The sequence below is a fragment of the Vipera ursinii genome (assembly GCF_947247035.1).
Source record: "Vipera ursinii genome assembly, chromosome: 4".
NCBI lineage: Eukaryota > Metazoa > Chordata > Lepidosauria > Squamata > Viperidae > Vipera > Vipera ursinii.
Genome location: NC_139514.1, coordinates 66,478,559 through 66,501,335, shown reverse-complemented (window position 1 = coordinate 66,501,335; position 22,777 = coordinate 66,478,559). Strand labels below are relative to the sequence as shown.

The 22,777-nt window shown below is 43.0% G+C and overlaps 1 protein-coding gene across 3 annotated transcripts in view; it reads right to left on the bottom strand.

Moving 5' to 3' along the window:
- BCLAF3 (BCLAF1 and THRAP3 family member 3) overlaps positions 1–22,777 on the bottom strand; it is a 48,736-nt gene that overhangs the window by 10,964 nt on the left and 14,995 nt on the right. For all 3 annotated transcript variants that reach the window (XM_083362941.1, XM_083362943.1, XM_083362942.1), the window contains exons 5-9: positions 16,627–16,805; positions 15,926–16,034; positions 15,497–15,560; positions 14,808–14,923; positions 3,560–3,674 (exon numbers count right to left, since the gene is read on the bottom strand). In XM_083362941.1, coding sequence (XP_083219067.1) covers positions 3,560–3,674; positions 14,808–14,923; positions 15,497–15,560; positions 15,926–16,034; positions 16,627–16,805 — 583 coding nt within the window. The remainder of the gene's footprint in view (positions 1–3,559; positions 3,675–14,807; positions 14,924–15,496; positions 15,561–15,925; positions 16,035–16,626; positions 16,806–22,777) is intronic.

Sequence of the window (22,777 nt, the reverse complement as noted above, 5' to 3'; positions counted from 1 at the left end):
GCCAGCTGAAAGAGGGCACACAGGGCCTAGTGGGTGTCAAAGCCACTGTCCTGGATGAAACACAGAACATCCAAGAGTAGAACCATAAAATCAGAGTTGGGAGGGACCTAGGAGATTTTCTAGACAACCCCCTTGTCCAGGGCAGGAATTCTTATGCCATCCCAGACAGGTGGTTGTCCACTCCTTTCTTGAAAAGCTCTAGTGTTGAAACACTCACAACTCTGGGAATATAACAGTAAGAAGGCAATCAAATACACACTACACAGGATCCGTGGTGCAAACAGGTCTCTGTCCAACATATAGTGGCAGGGTATAGAAGCAGGCAGGAACAGGATACACTGAATAGCACAACTAAGTAACTGGCATAGAGTACAGGGACATCTGTACAATATATATACCAGACCCTCCCAATCACAACTGGAGATTCCACAGAAAATCATGGAGAATTACAGGTCTAACTAATATCCCATGGCAGGGCTTTTCAACAGGTGGTTTTCAAGCGGGGATGGGGAATGATGCTTGGCAACTGATTCATATTTATGACGGTCACAATGTCCCAGGGTCACGTGATCCTGTTGTGTGACCTTCTGACAAGCGAAGTCCATGGAGGAAGCCAGATTCACTTAACAACCGTGTTGCTAATTTAACAACTGCAGTGATTCACTTAACAAATGTGGCAAGGAAAGTCATAAAATGGGACAAAACTCATTTAACAAATTTCTCACTTAGCAACATAAATTTTGGGCTCAATTGTGGTTGTAGGTTGAGGACTATCTGTATACCCACTTACCACACTTTTAATGGGAAACTTGTGCCTGTTTCTCTGACATTAATCTTTGCACTGTTCTAACCCCTTCTCTCCTTCTGGTTGACTCAAAGAAGCTGATAGGTGATTGTAGGGGCTTTGGAGGGGTGGGGTGCGGCTTCTGCACTTGAAGTGGGGGCATGAGGGGGGGGGAGAAAGAATCAAACCTGATTGACGGGGAGCATAGTAACCCTGCCACTGCTCCGCAGAGGGCAGATCCCCATCATCCCCGGCCTGGCAGGGGTCTTTCTGCCCCACCGCTGCAGACAAAGGGAGGCTCCAATGAAAAGGAGGAGGAAGAGGGTTTAAGCAAGCTTACCAACTGGAGTGGAGATCCCTCCCAAAACATGCTTCGTGGGTAACCACCCAGCACAACAGAAGTGACCAAAACCTGCTGCAACCACCCAGCAAATGGGGGGGGGGAGAAATAAAAACCAAACAGCCCCCCCCGCCAATTATCAACAGAAATGCTCACAACAACGAAAACCTCGTACAAGGGGAAGAGTGCAGGCAAGCGGGCATCTTGCTTGGCTGGTGGTTTGAGGGGGGGGGAAGGGGGCAGCTTCACACTCCCCAAATGTGTCCTGTCACGAAAGCAGGATGAAAACTCGGAAAAATGACCAGGAAAAAAGGTTAAAAAAGAAGAGTGTCTCTTCTGAACAAGAAAAAAAAATCACATCCGCACCTAGCTCTTGGGGGTGGAGTGGGGGATTTTTATTTTTTGCCTCATTTTGCTTTTTTAAAAAGACCACCCCCCCAACACCAGAAGTCGCCAGCCATCACCATTCACCTGCTGCACCCCACACAGACCTAAATCCCTTCTTTCTCTTCCTTTGAAATAAACAACTTCCCCCCCCCAATCCTCCTATTTCTCCCTTCTGAATTACAATGAAAGAAAGCCATTTTTTTCTTTTGTGGTCTTTACATATTTAAATTACTAGAAGGAAGTGGCGAAGCAAACCATCACGAGACACTCTTCTGTTTTAACCTTTTTCCCTTGTCGTTCTTTGGAGTTTTCATCCTGCTTTTGTGCGAGGGAAGCGTTTTGGGGGGTGAAGCTGCCCTCTTTCTCCCCCTAAGTCACAACCGAGCAAGACACCCGCCTGCCCTCCTGCGCTCTTCCTCTGTCCTAGGTTTTCGTTGCTGTGAGCATTTCTGTTGAGGATTAGCAGCAGGGGTGGTGGTGGTGGTGTTTGGTTTTTATTCCCTCCGCCTGTCTGCTCGGTGGATGCAGCAGGTTTTGGTCAGTTCTGTCAGGCTGGGAGGTTACCCATGTTTGTTTTGGGGGATCCCAACTCCGGTTGCTAAGCTTGTTTAAATCTTCTTCCTCCACCTTCTCCTCAATGGAGCCCCCCTTTGTCTGCAACAGTGCAGCAGAAAGAGCCCTGCTGGGCTGGGGATGATGGGGATCTGTCCTCTGCAGAGTAGGGCAGGGCTCCAGCTGATCTTCTGGGCTCAGCAGATGCGCCAGGATCAGCACCGAGTTCCAGTCAGAGCCTGGCGCTGATCCTGCCCTGACAGCCCCAAAGAAGCGCTGATCAGCTAGAAAGTCGTGCTGATCCTAGCGCTTCCACTGAGCCCTGAAGAAGCGCCGATCAGCTGGAGCCCGGTGCTGATCCTGGCACTTTTGCTGAGCCCTGACAGCCCTGCAGCTCCAGGTGTCTCTCATTCAGGCTCGTGCAGTGCTGCCACCAGTTCAGCTCATTCCCTTCCCCCGCTACCACTTCTCTAGGATGGTCGCGTACCACCTGCCATGTGTCAATGTACCACCGGTGGTATGCGTGCCACCAGTTGAAAAGCTCTATTCTATATAATAGATTTGGAAATTCATAAGGGAAAAAAATTCTTGTTGGCAAGGATAATCATGTTTACTGTTATTAAGAGGAAGAAATGATTATAGGTACAAGAAAAGAGGACTATTAGGAACAAACAAATGTGAGTTTGTTTAAATCATGAGTTTCATTCTTGTCAACAGTTTTTTCACGGAATCTCTGTATTTCACTTTTTAAAACCTGATAGGATCTTCCTTTTATTGAGCCAAATAGAAAAAGTTGCTAGAACTGCTAATTTAGCCTGTTTCTCTAGCTGACTGAAAACAGCCAAACCATTTAAAAAAAATTCTACTACTCTCTCTGCTTCCCTTTCCATAATCCCACATTATTTTTCCAGTCTATGTCTACAGATTCTTCATCTACAAATGATATTATGCCTTTCTGCCTTATTACGTTCTGTTTTAAATTAAAAATACTAAAATCTATAATCTAACCCAATTTACTCTGTAACAACTCTATTTAGGGTGTGAATTATTTCAAAATGTGACACACAATTTGAAGTGCTTTTTGGTAGAAGGAAACATATGCAATGCAACTAATTCTGTATTTTCTGTATAAAATCTTGTCAAGTTCATTTTTTGTACCTATTTTTTAGCTGTTCACATATTGTCCTAGAAAAAAATGGAAAAACCTCAATTTTCTTTTTTGCTCTGTGATACAATGTGCAAGTAACTTAAGCTTCTGCACTTTTTTCAAATCTCTAAAGCTGAAAAGACTCTTTGCCTCTTGCTTTAACCCATTATTAAATGATAAACTAAAAAAGTTTTAACTGTATTTATAATTTGCCCAAAGATTATAGGAATCTGGGCAGTGTATAATAGTAAATACAAAGAAAGGTACAACAAAAACATCACAATGAAAGCTCTGTCAAAATAAATGGAATTGTGAAAGTATTGTACATAACTTATTCCTAATAACTTACCGTGTATGGTTTCTTAATAAATTTTCTGAAAGGCTGACTTGGGAATCTAGGTGATTTCTGGTATTTGTATGGTTGAGCATTCTGAAGTTTTGCAAAGCTACTATCCTGTGCATGCCTAAACAACAAAATATTTCAGCTTTTATCAATTTAAATAAATTTTTTACATTGGCACAGCAATAGAAAATTTAAATTAAACATAATTTATGAAAACTTTGATAAAGTCAACAGTCATCTGATATTTCTAACAAACATGCTAATCATAAAGTATCTTTGTTCCTACAATCTTCCATATGTTGAAACTAAATACTGTACATTATTATTTGCAGATTATCAAGCACCATTAAGTATTTGTGCAAAAACTATACTATTTATTCTCTTCTGAAAGTTCAATTTATAGTTCAATGTAACACGCTAAAATGATCTGTTTTAGATTAGTATTTTCTAATTATTCAATATCTATCAAATTATTATTGCATATTAAGATATTATAGTATATCTTTATCCATCTGAAATTAATCCAATCATTTTTAGACCAATTCAGTCATGTCCATTAGACCAAAGGTGTTCATGATCAAGTCTGAACCAAACATTGCATAAATACAATCTGGTATGGTTTATAGAACAGTGGCCATGAGCAGAGCTTTTTCAGAGACAGCACCCCAATTATAGAACTTTCTTCCAAGGAAAATATGAACAGTGCATCCCTCACCATTTTAGAGGCAACTCCAAACACACTGTTCAGCTAGGCATATGTAGAACAACAGATTTTATGGTGAAACAGCACTAAGTAAATTACTACTAATATTTTTCTTTCTTAAAATGCACACTTTTGATAATGTTTTAAGCTGTGCTGGTGATGCTTTACAATAGCTACCTTTGGGAGTTTTCTTGTAAACCACTCTGGATTTCTCCAAAACATTTAATTTCGAATTAGGCAGAAGAAAGAATCCCACAGACCTACTGCCTCCTAGGCGCATACTACAGAGAAAATAAGGCATTCCATTTCCAGCCAGCATAGCCACAGGATGAATAGGATAGGATAGGATAGGATAGGATAGGATAGGATAGGATAGGATAGGATAGAATAGAATAGAATAGAATAGAATAGAATAGAATAGAATAGAATAGAATAGAATAGAATAGAATAGAATAGAATAGAATCTGGAAGGGACCTTGGAGGTCTTCTAGTCCAGCCGCCTGCTCAAGCAGGAGAACCTATACCAGTGATAGTGAACCTTTTGGAGACTGAATGCCCAAACTGCAACCCAAAACCCACTTATGTATCATCGGGTGCCGGGTGGGCATGGCCCTTTGGGTGGGTGTGGCTGCAGTGGTAGCTGCAGACTGGGTGGGACTAAAAAGTTCAATCAATCAATTCCAACTTTGCAAGAACTTTTTTTTCCCACGAGAAGTTGATTACCGTATATACTTGAGTATAAGCCGACTCGAGTATAAGCCGAGACCCGCAATTTCACCCCCAAAAACTGGAAAAAGTTATTGACTCGAGTATAAGCCGATCCGCCGTTCTGCAAGCCTCTGCCGCCAGCAGAGGCTCGATCCGCCATTTTGCAAGCCTGAATACACAGGAATACCCTGTGTAGCCGCGGCTCGTCGGCAGGTCTCCGTTCCTCCTGCCGACCTTTGGGGAGGTTTGGGCGCCTCCCCAAACCTCCCCAAACCTCGGCAGGTCTCCGTTCCTCCTGCCGACCTTTGGGGAGGTTTGGGCGCCTCCCCAAACCTCCCCAAACCTCGGCAGGTCTCCGTTCCTCCGCGCAGACCTGCCGACCTTTGGGGAGGTTTGGGCGCCTCCCCAAACGTCCCCAAACCTCGGCAGGTCTCCGTTCCTGTTTGGGGAGGTTTGGGCGCCTCCCCAAACGTCCCCAAACCTCGGCAGGTCTCCGTTCCTCCGCGCAGACCTGCCGACCTTTGGGGAGGTTTGGGCGCCTCCCCAAACGTCCCCAAACCTCGGCAGGTCTCCGTTCCTGTTTGGGGAGGTTTGGGCGCCTCCCCAAACCTCCCCAAACCTCGGCAGGTCTCCGTTCCTGTTTGGGGAGGTTTGGGCGCCTCCCCAAACCTCCCCAAGCCTCGGCAGGTCTCCGTTCCTCCGCGCAGACCTGCCGACCTTTGGGGAGGTTTGGGCGCCTCCCCAAACGTCCCCAAACCTCGGCAGGTCTCCGTTCCTCCGCGCAGACCTGCCGACCTTTGGGGAGGTTTGGGCGCCTCCCCAAACGTCCCCAAACCTCGGCAGGTCTCCGTTCCTGTTTGGGGAGGTTTGGGCGCCTCCCCAAACGTCCCCAAACCTCGGCAGGTCTCCGTTCCTCCGCGCAGACCTGCCGACCTTTGGGGAGGTTTGGGCGCCTCCCCAAACGTCCCCAAACCTCGGCAGGTCTCCGTTCCTGTTTGGGGAGGTTTGGGCGCCTCCCCAAACGTCCCCAAACCTCGGCAGGTCTCCGTTCCTGTTTGGGGAGGTTTGGGCGCCTCCCCAAACCTCCCCAAACCTCGGCAGGTCTCCGTTCCTGTTTGGGGAGGTTTGGGCGCCTCCCCAAACCTCCCCAAACCTCGGCAGGTCTCCGTTCCTCCGCGCAGACCTGCCGACCTTTGGGGAGGTTTGGGCGCCTCCCCAAACGTCCCCAAACCTCGGCAGGTCTCCGTTCCTCCGCGCAGACCTGCCGACCTTTGGGGAGGTTTGGGCGCCTCCCCAAACCTCCCCAAACCTCGGCAGGTCTCCGTTCCTCCGTGCAGACCTGCCGACCTTTGGGGAGGTTTGGGCGCCTCCCCAAATGTCCCCAAACCTCGGCAGGTCTCCGTTCCTCCGCGCAGACCTGCCGACCTTTGGGGAGGTTTGGGCGCCTCCCCAAACGTCCCCAAACCTCGGCAGGTCTCCGTTCCTGTTTGGGGAGGTTTGGGCGCCTCCCCAAACCTCCCCAAACCTCGGCAGGTCTCCGTTCCTCCGCGCAGACCTGCCGACCTTTGGGGAGGTTTGGGCGCCTCCCCAAACGTCCCCAAACCTCGGCAGGTCTCCGTTCCTCCGCGCAGACCTGCCGACGTTTGGGGAGGTTTGGGCGCCTCCCCAAACCTCCCCAAACCTCGGCAGGTCTCCGTTCCTCCGTGCAGACCTGCCGACCTTTGGGGAGGTTTGGGCGCCTCCCCAAACGTCCCCAAACCTCGGCAGGTCTCCGTTCCTGTTTGGGGAGGTTTGGGCGCCTCCCCAAACGTCCCCAAACCTCGGCAGGTCTCCGTTCCTCCGCGCAGACCTGCCGAGGTTTGGGGAGGCGCCCAAACCTCCCCAAAGGTCGGCAGGAAGAACGGAGACCTGCCGAGGTTTGGGGAGGTTTGGGGAGGCGCCCAAACCTCCCCAAAGGTCGGCAGGTCTGCGCGGAGGAACGGAGACCTGCCGAGGTTTGGGGAGGTTTGGGGAGGCGCCCAAACCTCCCCAAACAGGAACGGAGACCTGCCGAGGTTTGGGGAGGTTTGGGGAGGCGCCCAAACCTCCCCAAACGTCGGCAGGTCTGCGCGGAGGAACGGAGACCTGCCGAGGTTTGGGGAGGTTTGGGGAGGCGCCCAAACCTCCCCAAACAGGAACGGAGACCTGCCGAGGTTTGGGGACGTTTGGGGAGGCGCCCAAACCTCCCCAAAGGTCGGCAGGTCTGCACGGAGGAACGGAGACCTGCCGAGGTTTGGGGAGGTTTGGGGAGGCACCCAAACCTCCCCAAACAGGAACGGAGACCTGCCGAGGTTTGGGGACGTTTGGGGAGGCGCCCAAACCTCCCCAAAGGTCGGCAGGTCTGCGCGGAGGAACGGAGACCTGCCGAGGTTTGGGGACGTTTGGGGAGGCGCCCAAACCTCCCCAAACAGGAACGGAGACCTGCCGAGGTTTGGGGACGTTTGGGGAGGCGCCCAAACCTCCCCAAAGGTCGGCAGGTCTGCGCGGAGGAACGGAGACCTGCCGAGGTTTGGGGACGTTTGGGGAGGCGCCCAAACCTCCCCAAACAGGAACGGAGACCTGCCGAGGTTTGGGGACGTTTGGGGAGGCGCCCAAACCTCCCCAAAGGTCGGCAGGTCTGCGCGGAGGAACGGAGACCTGCCGAGGTTTGGGGAGGCGCCCAAACCTCCCCAAACAGGAACGGAGACCTGCCGAGGTTTGGGGAGGTTTGGGGAGGCGCCCAAACCTCCCCAAACAGGAACGGAGACCTGCCGAGGTTTGGGGACGTTTGGGGAGGCGCCCAAACCTCCCCAAAGGTCGGCAGGTCTGCGCGGAGGAACGGAGACCTGCCGAGGTTTGGGGACGTTTGGGGAGGCGCCCAAACCTCCCCAAACGTCGGCAGGTCTGCGCGGAGGAACGGAGACCTGCCGAGGTTTGGGGGGGTTTGGGGAGGCGCCCAAACCTCCCCAAACAGGAACGGAGACCTGCCGAGGTTTGGGGACGTTTGGGGAGGCGCCCAAACCTCCCCAAAGGTCAGCAGGTCTGCGCGGAGGAACGGAGACCTGCCGAGGTTTGGGGAGGTTTGGGGAGGCGCCCAAACCTCCCCAAACAGGAACGGAGACCTGCCGAGGTTTGGGGACGTTTGGGGAGGCGCCCAAACCTCCCCAAAGGTCGGCAGGTCTGCGCGGAGGAACGGAGACCTGCCGAGGTTTGGGGACGTTTGGGGAGGCGCCCAAACCTCCCCAAACAGGAACGGAGACCTGCCGAGGTTTGGGGACGTTTGGGGAGGCGCCCAAACCTCCCCAAAGGTCGGCAGGAGGAACAGAGACCTGCCGAGGTTTGGGGAGGTTTGGGGAGGCGCCCAAACCTCCCCAAAGGTCGGCAGGAGGAACGGAGACCTGCCGAGGTTTGGGGAGGTTTGGGGAGGCGCCCAAACCTCCCCAAAGGTCGGCAGGAGGAACGGAGACCTGCCGAGGTTTGGGGAGGTTTGGGGAGGCGCCCAAACCTCCCCAAACGTCGGCAGGTCTGCGCGGAGGAACGGAGACCTGCCGAGGTTTGGGGAGACGCCCAAACCTCCCCAAACGTCGGCAAGTCTCCGTTCCTCCGCGCCCTGCCTGCCTGCTTCTTTCCGCTGCGGAAAGAAGCAGGCAGGCAAGGCGCGGAGTTTGGGGAGGTGCGCGCGCACCTCCCCAAACCTCCCCAAACTTCGGCAGGTCTCGGACGGCGGTGGCTTGGGAGAGGTGCGGGCGATCCCGGAAGCACCAAAGCCTCGGCCGCGCACAAGTCCTCAGTAAGTTTTTTTTGTTGACTGGAGTATAAGCCGAAGTGGAATTTTTCAGCCCAAAAAGTGGGCTGAAAAATTCGGCTTATACTCAAGTATATACGGTAATTGAACCTTTTTTGGGGGGTACATGGCAGCAGAGGCCTAAAGCAAATAGGTTTTATAAAATCCAGCTGAAGGCCTAGGACTGGGGCGATGGCATGCATGCCCACAGAGAGAGTTCTGTGTGCCACCTGTGACACCCATGCCATAGGTTCGCTACCACGGACCTATACCATCTCAGACAGGTGATTGTTTAGTCTCTTTTTAAAAATCTACAGTGATGGAGCACCCACTATTTCTGTAGGCAAGGTGTTCCACTGGTTGATTGTCCTCACTGTCAGGAAGTTTTTCCTTAATTCCAGGTTGCTTCTCTCTTTGATCAGTTTCCAACCATTGTTTCTCATCCTTCCCTCTGGTACTCTGGTGAACAAAGTGACCCCCTCTTCCTTGTGGCAGCCCTTCAGATACTGGAATAACACTATCTTGTCTCCCTTATTTCTTCTTTTCTTTAGACTAGCCAAACCCAACTCCCACAGCCATTCTTCATATGTTTTAATCTCCAGGCCTTTGATCATCTTAGTTGCTCTTCTCTGAATTTTTTCCAAACTCTCAACATCTTTTTTGTGATATGGTGACCAAAATTGGCTGCAGTATTCCAGGTGTGGTCCTACTAGGTTTTTATAAAGCAGTACTAACACTTTGTGTGATCTTGATTCTATGCCTCTGTTTATACAACCCAGGATTGTTAGCTTTTTTGGTTGTTGTTGCACACTGCTGGCTCATAGTCAAGCGATCATCACTAGGACTCCAAGGTCCCTCTCAAAGTTACTGTTTTTAAGCCAGGTCTCACCCAATCTGTACTTGTACCTTTGATTTTTCCTGTCTAGATGTAAAACTTTGCTTTTCTCTACACTGAAACGCATTTTCTTGGATAGGGCTCATTGCTCAAGTTTGTCAGTATCTTCTGGGGTGTTGGCTACTCCTGTCAGTTTGGTGTCATTGGCAAATTTGATGAATTCCCCTTCAATTCCCTCATCTAAGTCATTTATGAAGATATGAAAGAGTACTTGGACCTAAGACGGAACCTTGTGGTACCTCACTGCTTACTTCTCTCTATGTGGATGTAGTGCCATTGAGGACTACTCGTTGAGTATGGGTTGCCAGCCAGCTACAGATCCATCTGGTGGTGATGTTGTCTATTCCACCTTTTTCTAGTTTACCAAGGAGTAGGTTGTGGTCTACTTTATCAAATGCCTTACTGAAATCTAAGTATATTGAGTCCACAGCATTTCATTGGTCTATTAGTTTAGTCACTTTATCACAGAATAAAGTAAGATTGGTTTGGCATGATCTGTTTTTAACAAACCTATGCTGGCTACTGGTTATGACTTTTTTAAAATAATATTTTATTAGTTTTCTAATTTTACAATTAAGTATTTAAAAAGCAATGTGGTGACTGGGTTAATCAATAGTTCAATAACATACATAAATCTTTAGTATAAATCTCAAGTCACAACATCAGATATTTCCTCTCTTTTTCCCTTAATATCTACTATCTCATATTAGGCTAATAAAGTTCTTATTATTAACTAAGTAAAAACATCTTTGTTAAATTTATCAATAATTTTTAGGTTATACATATATTAATTATGTTTGCATTCAGTCCTTAAATACAATCAATGTCCTGTTATTGCTTTTCCCCCCAAGCTTTAATTTCCCATCAATATTCAAATTAACATTTGGTATGTATAATTTCCAAGCTTTAAAGGTAAAGGTTCCCCCGCACATGCGTGCTAGTCGTTTCTGACTCTAGGGGCCGGTGCTCATCTCTGTTTCAAAGCCGAAGAGCCAGCGCTTGTCCGAGGACGTCTCTGTGGTCGTGGCCAGCATGACTAGATGCCAAAGGCGCACGGAACACTGTTACCTTCCCACCGTAGTGGTCCCTATTTTTCTACTTTTCCATTTTTAGTGTTGTCACTCCCTGTTCTTTTTAAGTTCAAAGTTTTTATGATAGTTTTTCAAGTCTTATTTCTTTTTTTAAGATAAAAACAAACGTCTCCAGTAAAAATAGGAACACTTTTAGTCACCAAGTTTCAAAAGCATATATATCCAATTAGATTAAAATTGTTTGCATAGTTGCTCTGTTTCCCCTGGGTAGTTAGTCGCCACTGTTCTTAGAGGATGGGGTAGAAATTCCCTTCCCTCTCTCCTCACAGGGGGAAAATACATTGGGCAGCTTTTACAGGAAAAAATACTTAAAAATCTTAAAGAGAAGATCAAATCTCACCCAGTTTCATCTGCGTTGCTTTAAAGGTGCTTGGTGGTGATTTTGACTTCAGCTGTCAGCAGTTCAGTGAGAAGCCATATTGCTATGGCCGGTCTTTCCCCAGTTTGGAGGGCTTCCCCAGATCCCATGGAAGGGCTGCCGCCCTCCCGCGATCAAGAGGTGGGTCCCCTTCTTGCTCGTTGCCCCTACAGGGTGACTTTCAACCATTTCAAGGGCCCCCCAGTGGGACAAAATCGGACGCAAAAGACGGAGCTCGTCTTCCAGTGTCTGATGACAAACCGGAAGTCTGCTACTGGTTATGACTTTGTTTGCTTCTAGTTGTTCGCAGATCTTTTTTTTGATTATGTTTTCTATGATCTTCCCAGGTATTGATATTAAACTGATTGGTCTGTAGTTTCCTGGGATTTATGAAATATGTGGTACAATGGTTCTGAGATAACATCTGCCAGCTCTTTCAGAACTCCAGGATGTAATTTGTCAGGTCCCAGTGATTTATATTCATCAAGGTCAGATAGATGTTCTCTTACCATTTTCTTGCTTATTTTAATTTTTGTTTCTAGTATGTCTTTTGCAGTGATTTTTTACGGTATGTTGGGCTATAGTTTCTTTTTGTGTGAAGACTGATGCAAAGTATGTTAAGCAGGTCTGCTTTCTCCCTGTTGCCTGTTATTACGTTGCCATCTTCTCTCTTTAGTGGGCCTACAGTTTCCTTGACTTTTTTCTTGTTGTTAATATGTTGGAAGAAACTTTTTTTATTATTCATTATTTCTGTTGCAAGTCTTTGTTCTGAGCCTTTGTTTTCCTGACTTCATCTTTGTATGTTCTGGCTGTCTGTTGATAATTGGCCTTAGTTATGTGCCCCTGTTTCTATTTTTTGTATTTGTCCTTTTTGTCTTTCAGTTTGTCAGAGAAATCTTTGTGCAGCCATGCTGGTTTCTGCTTGAATTTCTTGTTTTTCTTTCTCAATGGTATTGTACTGTTCTGGGCTTTTATTATTGGTCCATGACACCCAAAAGACATTAGTTTGGGTAAGGCTGGATTAAATTATAAAAGAGCAGATGAGAGGAAGTAGAAGCAACAAACACTTTCCATGTCTCCAACAAAATAATGGGGGGGGGGCAGTTGACTCGGCCTTTTAATTTCAATTTATGCCAATTCCTCTTAACTTCCCATTCAATCCAAAGAGTTCTATTCTCAGCTGGATTTTAGGGAGGGGAGGCAGCACAAATAGACCACAAAGCCAATCTGTGAATTTGCTCTCGTCTGCCTTCACACCACCTCCCTGATGCAGTATGTGTGTGTGAGAGATCCCCTTTTTGTAAGTTTGCTTACTGTTTGCAACGCTCCATTCCCCAACGTTTGCTTCCCTGATTTCTCTCTCTCTCTAACACACACACACACACACAAAAACCTCTCCCTGCTTTCTCCCCCTTCTCACTCTTTTCCTTCAGCTGCATTGAACGGAGTGGGAGGAGGTTAAAAAAAGAGGGGGGGGGAGAAAATCCAAGTAGAATTTTTAGCCATGGAGGATATTCAACCTCAGGGATGGAAAGACTTTAGAACCTCTCAACTTTGGAGCTGAAAATCCAAAGAGTTCCATTGCCCTCACATACTCTCTGTAATAACCCTAGCCACACTGTTGCTTCCTCCCTAAGCCAGTAGGGCCTGAGGTCTGCAACTTCCTGCCAGCTTCCTCAATGACCTGATTGTGGGAAGCTAGCATGAAGTTGCCTCACCTAAGACTGCAGCATTCACTTATCAATGGCAACTGCCTGGATTGCCATTGCTAAGCAAAACAGTCACATTTTATGAGAGCATCACTTAGCAACCAAAATTTGTGGTTGTACGTCAAGGACTACCTGTAATGAGAAAACAGATCTTGGGTGTAAACAGCTTATTGAACGTGTTGCTATAACATCTGCTATAAAACCAACAGCATTTTAGAGATAATAAAAAGCAGTACTGAAAATTGAGGTGCCAATACCATAATTTAGATTTTAGATTTTATTAAGATTTATATACCACCCTTTTCCCGTAGGACACAGGGCGGTTTACAAGACGTTTAAAACATCAATACAAAAATTTAAAAAAACAATTAAAAATGATTAAATTCAGTCCCTGGAGTAAAAATATAAAAACCCCAATTAAAACCCTCATCCTGGGCCGGAAAGCTCAAAGAGCCAGGTCTTCAGGTCCTGGCGAAATGAGCGAAGGTCAGGGGCAGTCCTGAGCTCCACAGGCAGCTGGTTCCAAAGGGCAGGCGCACCCACAGAGAAGGCCCTCCCCCTGGGTGTTATCCACTGGCAGTCTTTTACCGGCGGCACCCTGAGAAGGCCCTCCCTGTGGGAGCGCACAGGACAAAGGGAACCTGATGCCGGCAGCAGGTGTTCCCTCAAATATCCCGGACCCAAGCCATTTAGGGCTTTATAGGTCATCACCAGCACCTTGAATCTCACACATATAATGCCATTATATAAACCATTGGTGCTATCACATCTGGGCTATTGTGTGCAGCTTTGGCCATCACATCCCAAAGAGGATGCAGTGGAGCTAAAGAAGTTTCAGAAGAGGGCAACTAAAATTTATCAATAGAAATATGATAAATAAATAGAAATTTACATTTCATTTCAACTAAAATGTACTGAAAAGTAACATGAATCTTTGTTTTGGTAAATGTAGGCAAAAGTTTAGATGGATATAAGACTATCCTATCTCAGTTGCTTGCATTCACATTATTATATGGCTGAGGCCTAAATAAAACCAAGTATCTCCTGAAAGGTGGAAGCAAAAATGTCTAATGAAAAATGAACTAGTTTTGAAGAGCTGGGAAAAATGTTTTTTCACAGAGGAAAAGAGTATCAAAAATAAATGGGCACTGTCTTTGGGAAAAACCTAAATTGAAACATGATGGGTTCTACTCTGTGACTCCTATCTCAAAGTTTATTCATGCCGCCAAAATTAAAAAAAACCATCTGACTATGCAGGTGGGAAACAACTATTCCAAACCAGATCTGAAAGAACAGAATGACTACATAGTTTTGTACACAATTAATCTGAATGCATTTTCTTCCTCAGTTCCCAATATAGTACTTTTTTAAAAAAATCCCATTTATATCCCGCCCTTCTCCAAAGACTCAGGGCGGCTTACAATCTAAAGCACAATGTACTTAGCAATAGCCTTCATTCTATGTATATGCCTGCTTATTAGGGCTTTCGCGCCCCCCCCCCCCAGCGGCATTATTACAAAGTCAGCTTATTGCCCCCAACAATCTGGCTCCTCATTTTACCTACCTCAGAAGGATGGAAGGCTGAGTCAACCTTGAGCCTGGTGGGATGCGAACCTGCACTAATTGCAGGCAGCTGGTGTTACTTAAGGAGGCATTACAACCAAACTACGGTAGTTCATTTATAGTCCATAGTCCAAACTATATCATGTTCACACAACTTATTATAGTGAGGAAATCAGGGGAAGGAAAATAACAGGAAAAAGCTGATACTAAGATCAACATTAATTTAAATTACAGTATCTTCTATTAATAGGGTAGAAAACAAAGGAACACTATGAATTTTTATCTGGATTATGATATTTCATTTAAGACTGCAAAGGGAAAAGAAAAAGTAAGTTCAAGATACACATCATGAAAATAGCATTAGAATGTAATACTGTGACTATCGTATTTCAACTCCAATGATTATTTCTTTTGAAAGCATCTACCTTTGTGGGATATTAACGTAAAATATATTTTCATCTTCATTCTCCAGTCTCTGTTTTCTTCTCCTCTCTATGTCATGTCTTAAGTCATTTGGATCCTCTAGAACTCTCACAACATTCTAAAAATATAATAAATGGATTACTGAATTAAATTTTTTATTTTTTTCACCTAACTTTAATATAAGACTAGTATTAGAATAAAATAAAGCAAAAAGTGTTACATTTCACAGAAATGAATATTTATTCAATTTCTAAATCTCAAACCAATTGACTCTGAGCAGCGAACAATATTACAACAATTAAAACCATAAAAACACAAAAACAAGAATTGTCATAATAATTACAGTGAAATTAACAACACAATCAGGTAATGGGACCTCTAACAGGACATTATACATTAGAGTTAGTTTAGTAAAAAATTCTCATTCAACTATTAAAATCAGTTTAGTGAACTTGAAATTCTCAGCCAAATCTACCTCATATGTTTGAAGACAGAATTACATCCATTTCAGCTCTTTGGGAGGCAATTAGAATAATAAATGCATTTCAATAAAAAAATAAAGATACAGCATTGTTTCAGTAAGGTAGGGTTACATGCTGAACAAATAAACATTTCATGGATTCATTAAAATAAGAAACTTTATCCCATTGCTGAAAATGTGTTTTTTTCATTAGGAGATAAATATACATACCTGTACAGACTCACACGAAATAGCTCGTTTGTTCTTAAGTTCTGCCAGAGACATATCAATCCTCCTAATGACCAATCAAATTAGTATCAATAAATTATATGGAAAAATGTAACTACAACAGACACTAAATTACACAAAATATACTTGAATAATGCATCTTGCTGGGGGTCTACTTTAGTTTTTTAAAATCTCTAGGTCCATGTTGGTCACGGTGCAGGAATGCATTTAGACCATTTTGAATATGAATAGAAAGGGTAGGTCGGATATAATTAGATCATAGAAATAATTGGGAAGAGCCAGAAAATGAGCCAAGAAATGTTCATAGTGGAAAAGGCAGATACCACATGCTGGATATATCTTAAGTTTGCAGAATTATTTGTTGTTTAACCAACCAAAATGAATTTTATGTGTTGAATAAATTTACCTTACCTGTGAATCTCTGGATCCAAATATCTTTTAACTTCATTTGCCCCTGATATATCTTGTATTTTTGAGAAGCGCTCATTTAAAGTAAGGTCAGAAGATTTAAAATAATTTGCTGTGAAGACAATGAAGAAAAAAAGCTAATTCTACAAGCAGCAATATCATGGTTAGCAACTGAAATCTCCACCCTGAAGATTGTAATATCTTTTAACCCTTGTAAACTTTAAAGCCATATATATTCCTTCATAAATTTGTAATGGTAGCGTACAGCATGCTCTTATTTTATTTCAATATAGCCTTCAACATCTACTCAATCCTTTCATCTGAAGGGGCCCATATAACTTTTACTGTTTAGGCAACCAAGTGCAGAAAGATCAAATTGATATACACTAATCTCAAATTAAAATTTTGTGTGTATTACACTTCAGTTCCCATGGTGTTTCTAAAGTATTAATTTGATCTATATATGCATGTACAAAGCCATTATATCTGAACTTCAATTGTTAAAAAAAAACCCAGCACCTCTAATTTTAAAAGTGAAATAGTCTTTCTTGAATTTTTGGTAATAAATCTCATACTATTTTATGCAACAGCTACAACATTTCACATACTTGGTTTACCTGGATTAATGACATACAAAATATTCTGATTACTAGATACTGATGATACCACATGGAAACAAGATGTTTTTAACTTTCTGTAACCACCTTTAACTTGGTGGATAATTGTGATGATTTCCTGAGCAAATTCTTTTGATGGGTTTTGTTCTACCTTCTGCGTCACAGATTTTATATGTTCAAAAACAGGATGAAAACTTTCAGGTTTTTTACCAACAGCTACTAGGTCACATGATGTCTGCCTCTCCTTGATATGACCAGAAGCTGCCCTGGAATAAATTTAGAAAAGTTTAGAAAATATTCTGTTAAAATAACATCCAAAGCATTTCAATAAAATAGCAATAGAGATTAAAAAAGGAAAATGAAGATTAATATAAAGATGGAGATAGGTAGGAATATTAATGATTCAATATACAAACGTAATATTCATATTTACAGCATTTCACTCTTCTTACTGCATTCATGCTTAATTTCATACACAAAATGCAGTTTTTGAATCCTCATATACAATACAAAAGCATGAAAGTATTTGTGGAGCAGAAATACAGTTGCTTAGTCTTTCTCCATGTATACAGCATATATGTGAAATAGTGATAAAGTGTCTCCAGATTTGCTTAGCTATAAAAAAATGTTATTTTGGTTTTTTTATAACATCAATAGAAAGCCAATCAGATTTGTGTATTTGTGACACCTAATCCTACTTTCAAGTCATATCAAATAACAACTGATCATAACTGTAAGAGTTATCTGATCTTTTATGTATGGCAGAAATCAGCTTGTTTCATTTTGCCTTAATCATACGTGATTGTCAGATCGCCCACAACCTAAACCTCTCGACAGAAATAATCCTTGGTTCCATTTGTTGAGAAAGGTATAGTTTTATTAGAGATAATAATAATAATAATAATAATAATAATAATAATAATAATAATAATTCCTTCGGGAAAAGGGCGGTATACAAATAAAATTAATTAAATAAATAATAATAATAATAGTAGTAGTAGTAGTAGTAGTAATAGTAATAATAAAATAATAACAACAACTACAACCACCACCACCACCACCATCCTAATAATGAACAACAACCTACCTAATAATGAAAAATCCAGCAAAAGGGGCAACACCAGGCAACTACAGGCCAATTACCTCCTTACCAACAACTTTCAAATTGCTAACTGGTATGGTAGCTGATGCAGTCCAACAGCATCTAGTTGAAAACAATCTCTTTCTACCTGAGCAGAAAGGAAACTGCCCCAATAGCAGAGGAACAAAAGATCAACTCCTAATAGACAAAATGATCTTGGAAAACTGCAAGTAAAGGAAGACCAACCTAAATGTGGCATGGATTGACTACAAAAAGGCATTTGACTCTCTGCCACATGACTGGATAATCAAGTGCCTAGAAATAACAGGAGTCAGTAGAAACATTAGAAAATTTGTGCAAAGATCAATGGCACAGTGGAAGACACAGTTATAGATCAATGGTGAAAGACTGGGAGAGGTTAATATCAAAAGAGGAATATTTCAAGGAGATTCATTATCACCACTACTGTTTGTTATTGCACTGTTTCCTCTGTCAACAATACTGAATAACTCAAGACACGGCTATGAAACATCAAAAACATCTGCCAGACTATGCCACCTCCTTTACATGGATGATCTGAAGCTGTATAGAAAAACATCATCTGAAATAGAATCGATGCTGAAGACTGTCCGTATATATAGCCAAGATATTGCAATAGAGTTTGGCTTGGACAAATGTGCCACACTTACTCTCAAATAAGGAAAAATAGTGAAAACTGAAGGAATCAAGATGCCCCATGAAAATAACATTAAGAGTCTGGATGAAGACGATTACTACAAATACCTGGGTATCCTTCAAGCTGACAACATCAAGCACACTGAAGTCAAGAAAAAGATTACAGGTGAATACATCAAAAGAGTGAAGATCTTAAAAGTCCAAACTCAATGGAGGAAATACTGTGAAGGCAATCACGACCTGGGCAATTCCAGTCATTAGATACACAGCTGGAATAGTGGACTGGACTCAAGCAGAACTAAAAGCAATGGATAGGAAGACCAGAAAAATAATGACAATGAATCATGCCCTTCATCCATGCAGTGACATTGACAGACTCTATCTACCAAGGCAAATAGGTGGACGTGGAATGCTGCATGTACATCAGATGGTTGAAGAAGAAAAAATGGCTTTGGAAGAATATCTGAAGGATAATGATGAAGATGCACTGAAATTAGTATATCAAGAAAGCTTACGACTACTGGAGAGACCAAACTGACCTACAAGAAAGACCAAATGAAGAACAGAATAGAGGCATGGGAAGACAAAGCACTACGTGGCCAGTACATTAAAAATAGCTGGGAAAGCAGATAATAACAAGACCTGGCAATGGCTAAAAGCAGGAAAGTTGAAGAAAGAGATTGAGGGACTAATTCTGGCTGCACAAGACCAAGCCTTAAGGACAAATGCAAAGTCAAAATTAAGAAGACAGCAACAGACAGTAAGTGCCGCCTATGCAAAGAAGCTGAAGAAACAGTGGACCACCTGGTAAGCTGCTGCAAGAAGATCACACAGACTGACTACAAGCAGCGGCATGACAAAGTAGCAACAATGGTGCATTGGAAGATCTGCAAGAAATATCATTTGGTTGTAAGCAAGAACTGGTGGGATCATAAAATAGAGGAAGTCACAGAAAATGATAAAGTTAAACTGCTCTGGGACTTCAGAATTCAACAGACAAGCAGCTGCAACATAACACCCCAGACTTAACAACTACCGATAAGAAAGACAAAAAAGTCTGGATAGTGGATGTGGCAGCGCCTGGAGACAGCAGAATAGACAAGAATGAACTGGAGAAGATAACAAAATACAAAGACCTACAAATAGAAATAGAAAGACTGTGGCAAAGGCAAGCAAAGATAGTACCAATAGTAATAGGCACCTTGGGTGCAATCCCAAAACAACTGGAGCACCACTTGAACACCATTGGCATTGACAAATTCGCCATTAGTCAATTGCAAAAGGTGGCCTTACTAGGAACCTGCTTCCATCCTTCAACGATATCTGTAATACCATCAAACAACCATATCTGCCTATCCCAGGTCCTTGGTAAGCATTCAATAGGTAGACAAAAATGCCAAATCTAGTCTGAACATCTGGCTGACTCTGTGATGAATAATAATAATGATGATGATGATGATGATGATGATGATGATGGAACGGACCTTGGAGGTCATCTAGTCCAACCCCCCTGCGCAGGCAGGAAACCCTATACAATTTCAGACAAATGGCTGTCCAATCTCTTCTTAAAGACTTCCAGTGTTGGAGCATTCACAGCTTCTGGAGGCAGGTTGTTCCACTGATTAATTGTTCTGTCAGGAAGTTTCTCCTTAGTTCTAGGTTGCCTCTCTCCTTGATTAGTTTCCATCCATTGCTTCTTGTCCTGCCTTCGGGGGCTTTGGAGAATAGCTTGACTCCCTCTTCTTTGTGGCAACCACTGAGATATTGGAACACTGCTATCATGTCCCTCCTCATCCTTCTCTTCATTAAACTAGACATGCCCAATTCCAGCAACTGTTCCTTGTATGATTTAGTCTCCAGTTTCCTTGACTATTTTCTAGTTTTTTACCTGTTGAAAGAAGCTTTTTGTTATTTTTGACTTTTGTCACAAGCCTTAGTTCCTTTTGAGCCTTAGCTTTCCTCACTTCATCTTTGCAGGCTCGGGCTATTTGCTGATATTCTGCCTTAGTTATGTGCCCCTCTTTCCACTTGTTATACTTGTCCTTTTTGTCTTTCAATTTATCAGAGTTCTTTATGCAGCCATGCTGATTTCTTTTGAGAGCTGTTATTTTTCTTCTTCATTGGTATTGTGCTAGACTGGGCTTTTATTATCTCACTTTTCAAAATTTCCCAAGCTTCTTGAGTTGTTTTCCCCGAGGATTCTCATCCATGGAATCCTTCCCAAGCTCTAAGTATATTGCAGTACTGCATAGCCAGAACTGAGAATCGTGTTCCAAAATCCCTGAGTTCTTCTCATCCTCCCTTTACTGTCCCTCATTGCTCCCCTAGTGTAACCAATCAAGTTCGTGCAAGATGTTTTCATAATGGTTACTTCAAACGCTGGTTGATATGCAGCCTCCCTCCTTCTTCCAGCTGGGTAACCTTGAGGCAGCATAAAGTACAATTTCTATTTCCTGTTTCCCAAGCATTTCCCCCCTTCCTCCCCACATTCATGACAATCTGTCACCAAGCAGCGAAGCACAGTAAAGGTGGTAGCTGACACATTTTTGTACTGTATTGCCATTTTCCTGTATTTTCTTCAGAGACACAAGACCACAGTATAAAACTTACAAAATGCCCAACTGAAATTTCATTTGGGTTTCTGTTATGCTTTTAAAAACATGCTACAGAAAGTTATCTTTTCTCTTATATAGCAAATCTAGAAAATAATGCATCATAAGATATACAGTGATTTTTCAAATCAGCAAAATGATGAATGTTGTTTGCTAACCACTTACGTGTTATTGCAAAGAAACAACTAGGATTTAACAAATCTTAACTTAAGGAAGAGTGTACTTTCTATACACTAAAAATCCATGAAAATTAATTATTACATGGCTACAAAATACTGTCAAATTCCTTTTCCAGATAATCCCTTGGATTTCAGTGGTTTCTCAACTGCTAGCTCTAGCATCCAACAGGAAGAGAGGAAAAAAAACCCTTTTACTCAGATATCATGGAGAAATAAATAAAGGAAAGGATTGGGGAAAAGGTGCTATTTAAACCATGCTTCAGGCAGTAATTTAAATTGAGCCAGCTGTTCTGCAGCAGCATTTGTGGGCAGCAAAAGCCTGTGAACAGATACAAAAAATAATTGTAGCTCCTTTAGACACTGGTCCAACTGCCATCTTACACTAAAGAACAAAATGTTATATTATGAAACGCATCAACTGATGAAAAATTGGATACATTAAATTCTCTAAAATATTAGGTAACATTTAATTAAGAAAAAAAGAAAGTTAACAGTAGCTAACCATTACTATTTAGGTTAACCAGAGCAAGTTGATCAGTATATAGATACATAGACCGTCCATAATCTCTGCCCAGTACTACCATAATTCAATGGAATGCAAAATTAAAATTCCACTATTTCCACTTATTAATGTAAATGGAACATGGCACAGGGCTGGTCTAGGATTATTGAGGTAGACTTATAAGTGGAGTTCTAAAATTATAAATGGATGAAAGACTAATCAAACTACATTTAGCTATAACCTAAAACCATCATTCTTCTCTAGATTGTCTAAACTTCTCAAAATTTGTTCTCTTTAATTTCAAGATTTACATCCGTTGAGCTATATTGTCATCTTACCTTATGTAATGATACACTGAGCAAGTTCAATCTTTGTATAATAGTGCTTAAACATTTGCGAACCCTTTTGGATTTTCAATATTTCTGCATAAATATGACCTAAAATATGTATTTTAGGCACCACTATTATTATCTTATCCTTTCAACAGGGTAACAATTCAACTGCCAGCATTTCACGGCTATGCAGTTTATAACAATAACAATAATAATAAAGTTGGAAGGGACCTTAGAGGTCATCCAGTCCAAACCCCTGCTTAGGCAGGAAACCCTATACCATTTGGGACAAATGGCTGTCCAGTCTCTTCTTTAAAACTTCCAGTGTTGGAGCATTCACAGCTTCTGGAGGCAGGTTGTTCCACTGGTTAATTGTTCTAACTGTCAGGAAGTTTCTCCTAGGTTGCTTCTCTCCTTGATTACTTTACATCCATTGCTTCTTGTCCTGCCTTTGGGTGCTTTGGAGAATAGCTTTAGTCCCTCCTCTTTGTGGCAGCCCTTGAGATACTGGAACAATGCTATCATGTCCCCCCTCGTCCTTCTCTTCATTAAACTAGACATACCCAATTCCAGCAGCCGTTCCTTATATGTTTTAGTCTCCAGTCCCCTAATCATCTTTGTTGCTCTTCTCTGTACTCTTTCTAGAGTCTCAACATCTTTTTTACATCGTGGTGACCAAAACTGGATGCAGTATTCCAAGTGAGGCCTTACCAAGGCATTGTAAAGTGGTATTAATACTTCACGTGATCTTGATTCTACTCCTCTATGAATGGAGCCTAGCAGTTAGTAGTTGCTAACTCCAGAGACTAGATATGATAAAAAATATTGTTATAAATAAACAAAAAATATAGAAGAAT